Source organism: Ochotona curzoniae, unplaced genomic scaffold (assembly GCF_017591425.1).
Source record: "Ochotona curzoniae isolate NIBS_2020 unplaced genomic scaffold, NIBS_Ocur_1.0 patch135, whole genome shotgun sequence".
Lineage (NCBI taxonomy): Eukaryota > Metazoa > Chordata > Mammalia > Lagomorpha > Ochotonidae > Ochotona > Ochotona curzoniae.
The window spans coordinates 73,273-83,682 of NW_024466679.1; the positions used below are offsets into that span (position 1 = coordinate 73,273).

General features: G+C 49.4%; 1 protein-coding gene across 4 annotated transcripts in view; it reads right to left on the reverse strand.

The window, feature by feature from the left end:
* The window catches only part of LOC121166357 (CDK2-associated and cullin domain-containing protein 1), a 64,767-nt gene extending 55,108 nt beyond the window's left edge, over positions 1–9,659 (reverse strand). Inside the window, exon 1 of one of the 4 annotated variants that reach the window (XM_040995502.1) lies at positions 9,028–9,573. In XM_040995502.1, the coding sequence (XP_040851436.1) occupies positions 9,028–9,388 (361 nt within the window). In that variant the 5' untranslated portion in view covers positions 9,389–9,573. Of the gene's footprint in view, positions 1–9,027 lie in introns of all 4 variants that reach the window. The other 3 variants (XM_040995504.1, XM_040995505.1, XM_040995503.1) reach the window with 3 other exon arrangements.
* Between the last annotated feature and the right edge of the window lie 751 nt (positions 9,660–10,410).

Consider the following 10,410-nt stretch of genomic DNA (forward strand, 5'->3'; position numbering starts at 1 on the left):
CTATACACAGATAAACTCATAACTCAGACACAGATCTAAACATACAAGCTTTTAAAACCACATAAAACCGAAATAATTTCTGACTTTGAAGATAAACAAACATGTCTTAGGACACAGAACGCAGATGCCAAAGAAGAAAAAAATCTTTCATTACTGGCATATAAGTAATCTGCCCTTCAGGAAGAGGGAGGGAGGAAATGAGAGAAAGAGGCAGCGAGGGAAGGAGGAAGGGAGAGAATGAACGCAAGAGTAGTGACCGACAGATGAGTCCTCTGCCCTTCGGGAGGGGCGCCCATGTCCCCGTCCCCCCAGGACGTGCTCGCCCCTGGTTCTCTTCCCCTTTGCCTATTCACTCCACAAATAAAATTCCTCTGTTTACAAGCAGGGGGAAAAAAAAGGAGGAAGTAGAAGAAAGAGAGGAAGGACGAGGGGAAGAAAGGGGAGGGAGAGGCAGAGAAGGCAAGGGAAGGGAGAAGGAAAAGCAAGCCATCAGCCAGCCAGCTACAGGGAGAAAAATAGCTATAACACATATTTCCTGAAGAATGTGTACCTAAAATTTACAAAGAATTTTTTCAACATAATAACAGACAACCCCAAAACAAACAAAAGATTAAACAGATTCTTAAAATTATAAGGCAGGCCAGTAATCTCAGAAAAAGCCAACAGTACATGTAAAAGGGAAATGCAAAACAGACCCGCAATGAAACACCCACTATTCAACCTCGAGCCAGCACAGTGCCCCCAAGTGTGGAGTCCCTGGAACTGCTATTCATCAACCGTAGGAACACGCAATGTTTAACTATGGAACACTGCTGGGCACTTTCTCAGAGCTAACAGGTAACTGATACCTAACCAAGGAATTGTACTTGTCAGTATTTCTAGGAAAACATACCTATTTCCATGCTAAATGTAACACATGGCTGTATGTTGCAGTTTTAATCATAACAGCAAAACTGGAGACAACTGAAATCATCACAAATAACACACGACATGTCCAAAAAAGGCTACTTTAACTCACCCATAAGGAAAAGCAATAAATTAATGGGACATTCAAAAACAGGAAAGAATAAAAAGTAAGGTAAGGGGGAAAAAGCCAAGGAACCAATAATACAGATGATACCATTTTGTCCACATAAAATCCTGCAGGGACACATAGTGCACGCGGGGGGTGGGGTTACTGACTGCAAAGGGACATGAGGAAATGCTCATCTCTGCACTGCCGTGGCCGCTGCCGGACACACAGGCCTCCGTGGGCTTAGCACTCCCTCATGACACTGTCATGCCAAGAATGCAGGGCCTGACCAAAAATGCTTAGACTTGGGCCATTCTACATCAGATAATCTTCAAAGCTGAACTAACATTTCCTGCTCTACTTACCACTTCCATAGAAGCAGGATTCCCTGGGTGCAACATTTCTCCAGCTAACACCCACACCCATATGCCACACAGCATTACTTGGGCCACAGCACCGAGGGGGACTTGGTGCAATGGACGCCGATGCACACACAGTGATTCTCAAGTACCTGCTTTGTCTCTGACCAGGTGTCTCCCAGGTGAACTTCCACCAGTATCCTGTTAGTAACAGGTTGGGCCCGGCACAGTGGCCTAGCAGCTAAAGTCCTCACTTTGAACGCGCTGGGATCCCATATGGGTGCCAGTTCTAATCCCGGCAGCTCCACTTCCCATCCAGCTCCCTGCTTCTGCCCTGGGAAAGCAGTCAAGGACAGCCCAAAGCCTTGGGACCCTGCACCCACGTGGGAGACCTGCAAGAGGCTCCAGGTTCCTGGCTTCAGACTGGCACGATTCTGGCCATTGTGGCCACTTGGTGAGTTAATCAGTAGATGGAAGATCTTCCTCTCTGTCTCTCCTGCTCTCTGTATATCTGACGTTCCAATGAAAACATATAAATCTTAAAAAAAAAAAAAAAGTGAGCATGAATAATCATGCAAGAAGCAGCAGGGCCAGAGTGGTTAGCAAAATGGCTTGCTGTGCTGGTGCCCAACCACAGCATATAACCAGGTCGTGCACAAAGCGATCACTTGATCAGGACAGTGGGAGGGGAAACTCAAATAGAAGTCTCCTTGGAGCGACCACAGTGGAGAGCCAGGGAACTAACACCTAGTTAGTTGGTTCACTAACACCCAGACTGAACCTACCACCAAACAAAATCTAGTGTGAATTCCATTAAGGAAGGACCCCATTCAAGTGCTTTAAGAGCACTTTAAAAGCCATCGTCCTAACTTTTTCCAACAAAACATGCAGCTATTTATTAAACGGTACACTTGGAAAATGGAAACTGTCCAGACTTATCATTTATTATTTATTTTTACTTATGTGAAAAGCAGAAAAATTGAGTAAGCTCTTCCATCTATCTGCTGGTTCACTCAAATGCTTATAGCAACCAGGACTAGGCCAAACCAATGCCAAGAGCCCAGAACTCCACTAGGGTGCCCCACCCAAGTGGCAGGACCCAACTACACGGAACAGCACAGGACGCCCAGCTGTAGGAAACCAGACCGAAACCAGAGTCAGGACTCAAACCCGGGCAGTCCAGTAAGGATGTGGGCAACCCAAGCGACGTCCTAGCCTGCTGACAAGCGTCCATCCATGCTGCTCAGACCTTTCCAAGATTACTCCACACTGCAGGCCAACACTAACCCTTACAGCCCAGCACATCACTGCGTCAGAGCAGCGGCTTACAGGTGTCACATGAGAAACAATGTTTTGACCTTGGTCCACCTCACAGTGGGGCCGCTGACTCTTATAATCCCATTCTGTTAATTTTTTCTGTTCGTAAACAGTTAATGACTCCTTGGTCTACAATGTTATCAGTGCAGAATGAGTCAAATGGAATCCCCCAGATGTGCACCAGAGCAGCAAATAGCACATCACAACGGGAGTTAGAGAACACTACTGAATTCAAAGACTTCAACGATACAAATTATTAGGACATTCTAATTTTGCCAGTATGTTTGGTCAGAGAAGATAGGTTTTAGAGGAGTGGATTATAGGACATCAAACCCAGGTTGGTAGGGTCATGGCTAGTGAGTCACCACCTGCAACAGCAGCATCCCACACGGGCAGCAGTTCAAGTCCCAGCTAGAGAGTGAAGCGGTGGACAATCTCTCTCCATAACTCTAAATAAACATTAAAGAAGGAGAAGAAGGAAAGAGAAGGAATATAAAACCAACAACACTTGGAGCTCATGCTGTAGTAAAGAGGTAAAGCTGCCTCCAGCAACGGCAGCATCCCAAAGGAGTGCTGGTTTGAGTCCCAGCGGCTCCATTTCCAATCTCGCTACCTGACAGACCAAGCACTTGAGCCCCCTGCACCCACAAGGGAGACCCAGATAAAGCCTGGCCCAGCGCTTGGCTGTTGCAGCCATCTGGACAGTGAACCACTGAATAGATCAACCTCTCTCTCACTCTCTCTCACTCTCTTGCTCTCAGTCTCACCCTCTATAACTCCCCAGGAAGGGCACCATCTGGCTGCTGGTTCAAGCATGGCTGCTCCACTCCTGATCCAGGCTGCCTATTAATGTGCCTAAAAAAACAGTGGAAGATGGCTCATGCCCCTGGGCCCCTGCATCATACAGGAAACCCAAAAGAAGCTCCTTATCCTGGTTTTGGACCAGAGAAGCCCCAGCAATAGCAGCCATTTGGGGAATGAACCCAGCAGATTGAAGATCTGTCTCCCTTCTCCTCATCCCCAATTCTTCCCAGTAAATCTTTGAGGAGGGAAGAAAATAGTGGTTTAGTAGGTATCCAGTTGAGTAGTTAATGTGCCATTTGGGATGCCTTCACCCCTTATCAGAGTGCCAGCTCCCAGTCCTGGCTCCAACTCTGACTCATTTCCTGGCTCATGCCTTGGGTCCCTGCCATCCACACGGGAGATGTGGACTAAGTCATGGCTTCTGGTCCTGCCTAGTCCCACTGCTACATGTTGCTGGCATTTGTGGAGTGAACAGTGGATGGAAGAGCCTTAGTACTTCCTTGCCTTTCAAATATTATATAAAGCAAAAGGAAAAAAAAAGCCAAACACTCAGGTAAGTCCTGTTGTAGTGGCTTACTGTTCATATAAGCCCTATTCATCACAGCAAATCAATCCCAACCTGGTACCTGCTATGAATACACCAAGGTAACAAATGCCCTCCTCTATTACAAAGACCACCAAAAGCTATGTCTACCCTGTAGTTCACAACAAACCTTCACTGTCAGAGCTACAGGAAAGCTGCAGTTAGCTGGGTGCCACCTCTCACAGCCTCAGGGTGTCAACATGGAGGCTGCCATTCCTACCACAAAGTACAATCTCCTATATTTCCATATGTCCACGACACTTAGCATTATTTAGCTTTCTAGTTCTGTTAATCAAACCAGTAAAAAAGACATTCCATTCCTTAATCTGCCTGATTATTAATAATAATTGCATCACTTTTTAAAATTTGTTAAGATTTCTATTCTGTAAATGCCCTATTAATGGCCACTGCCCATTTTTCTACAGCGGCCACTGTCCTCGTATTGTTGATATAAGAACCTTATCTAGTTACAAATTAATGTCTTGTAAATTGCAGGTAGCACTGTCTCCTCTCATCCTTTCGTGTTAATTGCTGAATAAAAATACTTATGTTTTATATCAAAATCATTAAATCTTTACCTTTACAAGCTTCCAACTCTGAAAGTCCTTCCTTGTCCCTAGTCAAAGAGCTTCCTTACTATTTTCTGTTCAGAGTAACTCTGTCCACAATTATGTCTTTAATTCAGACTCCATCCTATTTATGGTATTTTTAAAGGACATTTATTTTTATTGCAAAGTCAGATATGCAGAAAGGCAGAGAGACAGAGAGGAAGATCTTCCGTCCAATGGTTCACGGCCCAAGTGACTACAACGGTTGGAGTTGAGCCAATCCGAAGCCAGGAGCCTGAAGCCTCTTCCAGATCTCCCACACCGGTGCAGGATCCTAAGGCTCTGGGCTGTCCTCTACTGCTTTCCCAGACCACAAGAAGCAAGGTGGATTGGAAATGGGGCTGCTGGGATTAGACTGGTGCCCATGTGGGATTCTGGCACATTCAAGGCGAGGACTTTAGCTGCTAGGCCACCGCACCGAGGCCCTGGTTTTTTTTTCTCCTCCAGGTAACAAGCCACTCTAACCTGACTTCTCCAGTGGATTACACCACCTGAATCTTCAGTTCCCACTCACAGGCCCCTTCACCTACTTTTCTGTTCTTATATGTCTGTCTGTTTTTATTACTACAGCCTTGAAACATGAATTCTGATAAGGCAAACTTCCATCAAAACAAATATTTTAGCTTTGGTTATATGCAAACTTATTCCACCTGCCACAGATGTTTTAGATGTCAATTACCAAGTTTCTCAAGATAAATCAAATGTAACTTGATGAGACTAACTATGAGCAAGTTGATGACCAGAAATATGAAAACACGCACCATTTATTTAGACTCATTCCTAGTTCTTTAGTCAGCTTCGAAATGTTTCTCCTTGGGGATGACACTGTGACTCAGGGCACTAAGCTACCTGTAATTCCAGCATCCTTATATGGGTGCCAGTTTGAGTCCCAGCTGCTACACTTCTGATTCAGCTCCCCCACTTTCTTTTTTAATTCATTTTTGGGGGGAAGGGAGAAAGTCGGATTTACACAGAGGAGAGAGAAACATCTTTTGTCTGCTGGTTCACTCCCCAAGTGGTCACAACAGCCGAAGCTGAGTTGATTCGCAGCCAGGAGCCTTCTCCACGTCTCCCATGTGGGTGCAGGGTCCCAAGGCTTTGGGCCGCCCTTGACTGCTTTCCTAGGCCACACGCAGGGAGCTGGATGGGAAGTAGAGCAGTCGGGACACGAACTGGCATCCATATGGGATCCCGGGACACACAAGGAGATGACTTTAGGTACCAGGGTACTGCGCTGGGTCCCTCCAGCTCCCTTCTAATATACCTGGAAAAGGAGAAGATGGTCCAAATGCTTGGGCCCTTTGCCCACATGGGAACCTGGATGAAGCTCCTGGCTCCTGGTTTCTGCCTGACCCAGCTCTAGTCATTGCGGCTCAGCTCCAGCCCACGGCCACTTAAGAGTGTGAACCACCAGATGGAAGATCTTTCTCTCTGCCTTTCCTTCTCTCTGTATATCTGCCTTTGCAACAAAGATAAAATCTTAAAAACAAAGAAACAAACAAAAAACCAGCATAAAAGAAACTTCTTAAAAAACTATGAACTTTAACAGTTAGTATCAGATTAAATGGTTTGAACTCATATTTTGTAAACTGAAGTGTTTTTTTTTTCAAAGATTTATTTTTATTATTTTTTATTGGAAAGGCAGATATACAGAGAGGAGAGACAGAGAGGAAGATCTTCCGTCCGATGACTCACTCCCCAAGTGAGCGCAACGGGTCGATACTATGCCAATCCAAAGCCAGGAGCCTCTTCCGGGTCTCCCACACGGGTGCAGGGTCCCAAAGATTTGGGCTGTCCTCGACTGCCTTCCCAGGCCACAGGCAGGGAGCTGGAATGGAAGCGGGGCTGCCGGGATCAGAACCGGCGCCCATATGGGATCCTGGGCGTGCAAGGCGAGGACTTAACCACTTGCGCCACCGCTCCGGGCCCCAAGAACCTCGTGTTTCGAAAACTCTGGGTCCAGGTATGCTTGTAGTGAGCTGTTCAGAGGTAAGCGAAGACCCCAGCTTAGAACAAACTCCACGGAGCACCAAACTGTGACACACTGCTGCTTGAGAAGGCAATGTCTTGAGTAAGATTTTCATTCCTACGTTAAGTGGAAGCAGACCTGTACTTATTTCTTGTATGCCCCTGTTTAGATTAAGAGTCGAATTTGCCATCTCCTCCAGAACCTGTAGGATTGTTATTGGTTCTAGGACACAAAGCATGGGTCAACATCCATCCATTTATGTAATTCATCTCCTTAACAGACTAAAGAATGATCACAGTTGAAGCCATAAAATCACTGTGATGCTATTTATAATTAAAACAAAAGCCTCTAATCTTGGACACCTTCCCTAAACTCATTAGCCAAACCTACCACAAATAGTACTTACTGAAGAAATTTGATAATTTGCTTTAAGATTGGTACCACTTACTAACTAGCAATAAACAGCTAATGAAGATAACTAGAAGTAAATACAATAACAAAGCTATACATTGTAGGAAATAACCCAAGAATACCTGATATCTTTTTTAAAAGACCCCTGTGCTAAGGAAGCTGGCTTCAGCGCTGAGAACTCATTCAGTGTTCGAAAAACAGCCACCGGAGACTGAGCACAAAAGGCTTGGTCAAGCCCAACAACTGTTCTTACAGATTTAGGCAGACCATCTTACAAAAGTGATCAAGGAAAAATGATGCAAATGAACGAAAAATAAACTCTAACTGCAAATGCCAGATTTTAAAAAAAAAGAAAAAGAAAAAAAACGGGGCCTGGCACGATAGTGTAGTGGCTAAAGTCCTCGCCTTGCATGCACCGGGATCCCATATGGGCACTGGTTCTAATCCCGGCGGCCCCGCTTCCCATCCAGCTCCTTGCTTGTGGCCTGGGAAAGCAGTCAAGGACAGCCCAAAGCCTTGGGACCCTGCTCCCGTGTGGGAGACCTAGAAAAGCTCCTGGCTTTGCATTGGCTCAGCTCCAGCCATTGCACTCACTTGGGGAGTGAACCATCAGATGGAAGATCTTTCTCTCTGTATGTCTGCCTTTCCAATAAAAACAAATAAATCTTAAAAATAAATAAATAAGAATCTTATAGAGCCCAGCGCAACAGCCTAGTGGCTAAATCCTGGCTTTGCACCCACTGGAATTCCATCTGGCTGCCAGTCCATGTCCTGGCTGCTCCACTTCCTATCCAGCTCCCTACTTGTATTGTAGCCTGGGAAGGCATTCGAGTATGGCCCAAAGGCTTGGGACCCTGCACCCACATGGGAGTCCCAAAACACAGCCTACCACGCACAAACTCTACCACATCAATATTATTTTCATTTCTACACAACAGAGACAAATCATACAAATCCTATGAGTCCATTTCTACGCATCTATGACTAAAGCATTATTTGAAGATAAGTGTGCTGTACACACACACAGAGAAATCTGTGTGAAGCTGGAACTATGAGAATGTATCTGAACCACAGCAGGAGTCTTCTGTGCACAGCTAACTGGACCATTACTGGTACAGCTTGATAACAGTACACAGAAATAAGACCGCCATCGTTGCACCAGGTCCTGTTGGAAACCTGCAGTGACGAAAACCCAGCTCCGGTGGCCCCATTATTTTACCATCCCACCGCACCAACACTGCCTCTAAGAGCAGGTTCTTGCCTCACTACAGAAGCCCACAGCGTAGCCGGGGACCATCTCCCACTGTGACACCTTCCTGTCCACACCAGGCACATGAACCTTGCGTTTGGACACTTGCTCTGTGGCTTCCTGGGACTGCCGACTCTAAAAAGTGATCTTACACAGCAACAGCCTCCAGCCGGGCGCCCCAGCCCCCACTGCAATAGGAAGGAACTCGGGCACTTCCCCAGCCCGAGGGGAAGGTGTGTACACGGGGGGCGGGGGGATGGCCACGCATATTCTACACGTTAACTTCCAAGTTAACACACACTAGTTAAAACCACAGGTGCACAGCTGCCACGCTGCGCCCACCCCGGCTGCGTACACGAGCCTGTCCCCCTAACGGAGCTCAGACGGCCTTCTTCACCCCCTCACCTTCCTGGGCACAACTCTAGGGGGTGGAGAGGGGGCGCAGTAAAGGAAGCACTTCCTAACGTGGGGGACAGCCAGCGGTGGTCAGGATCGCGTCTGAGGGGCACCTGGGGGCTGTGTGATCGCTGGCCAGGGCAGCAGGCACCCGAAGAGGCAGGAAGGGGGAAGTGGAGGAGCCCCGAAACAAAGAGAACGGGGCTGCTCCCGCCGGGGGTGGACAAGGTGGACTTGGGGTGGACGGGGTGGACGCGGCGCGCGCATTGGGAGCAGAAAAGCGAAGGCGGCCGGGGCCGAGGGGGAAGGCCGGACTCACAGAACTTGGAGGTGGAGGTGTTGATGTTGATGGTGGAGCTGGGATTGGGGGCGGGCGCCGCCTTGGCCACCGTGGCGGCCGTGTCGCAGCTCTTCAACATCATGATGACCCCGTTGGCCTCGGGCGGCGGCCCCATCGAGAGCCCCTCTTTGGGGCCTTTCCTGTCCACCGAGGCCGCGGGCACCGCCAGCAGGTGTCCCCCCGGAGGCTCTCGCACAGGGGCCGGGATCGACGCCGGCGGCGGCGGGGGTGGCGGAGGCTGCCGGAAGCCGTCCACGGCGGCCTCCCAGTTGTTGTGGTTCTGGTCGTCCATCATCGCCTCGTAGCTGCCCCCCTCCTCCTCCTCCATGCTCTCCTCCATCCTGCTGGGCAACCCCCCGGCACCCGTCCGCCTCACAGGCACCTGCCGCCCGGTCTCAGCCCTGGGCCACAGGGCACCGCAGCCTCCTGGGCCTCACATGGCCGGGGCCGGGAAGGGAGCGACGAGGAAGGCAGAAGGGCGCGGGGCCTCTCGCAGTGCGCCGGGCCGATGCGCTCCAGCCGAAGGCGGTGGGCGCTCCCGGGCGCTCGCTCTGGGAGAGGCAAGTCGCAAAGCGGCGGCGGCACCTTCACGACATTTTACGGCAGCTTCCCACAGCCGTCGGCGAGGGCTGGGGGCGCGGCCGGCGGGGCACGTGGTGCGCGGGAGCAGCGGAGCGCTGGCCGGGCGCAGAGGGGCGGGCGCTAGCGCGTCACCTCACGCCGCAGGGCCGGGGCACGCCCGCCTGGGCGCCGCGCGACGGCTTCCGACCCTAGCGAGGCCTCACGTGATAATGCGGTGTGGCTGCGCACGCGCGTTCGTAACCTGGTTACCAGGACAACGGGAATCCGGCCGGCTGTGGAGGAGGCTGCAGTCGGTGCCTCGCCGCCCCACCTTGGCGTCCGAGTGTCGTCATAATCAACGACGGGACCGGGTCGACACCGGTCTCTGACCCGCAAAGCCAAAAAAGAAATATGTCTGCGGGATTCGTGAATATCTTTTATAGTCCCTTAATAATTCCTGCACGCAAAAACTAGAACTGTAGCAACTTCAGAGGGATGATGAAGCGTCCTCAGGTTCCCCACAAATGTGTCCAAAATTGAAGCTCTAGTGTGGGAAAGCACCGAAAGCTGAAGGAGAAAATGTTTGCCGGTTATAATTCATTCCGCAAACACATTTGGGTTCTTCAGTCTCAGCAGGAGCGGCGTGGGGGAATGGGGATAAATTTTTAGAACAGCACCACGTGAAGGGAACCACGAAGTCACTACCGCTGGGGGATGCAGCACCCACGCGTGTCGGACGCCTCTCGGGCGCTTTCCCACTTCGTCCGCACCATAGGCTAGTGGAACGCTTTTACTAATCAC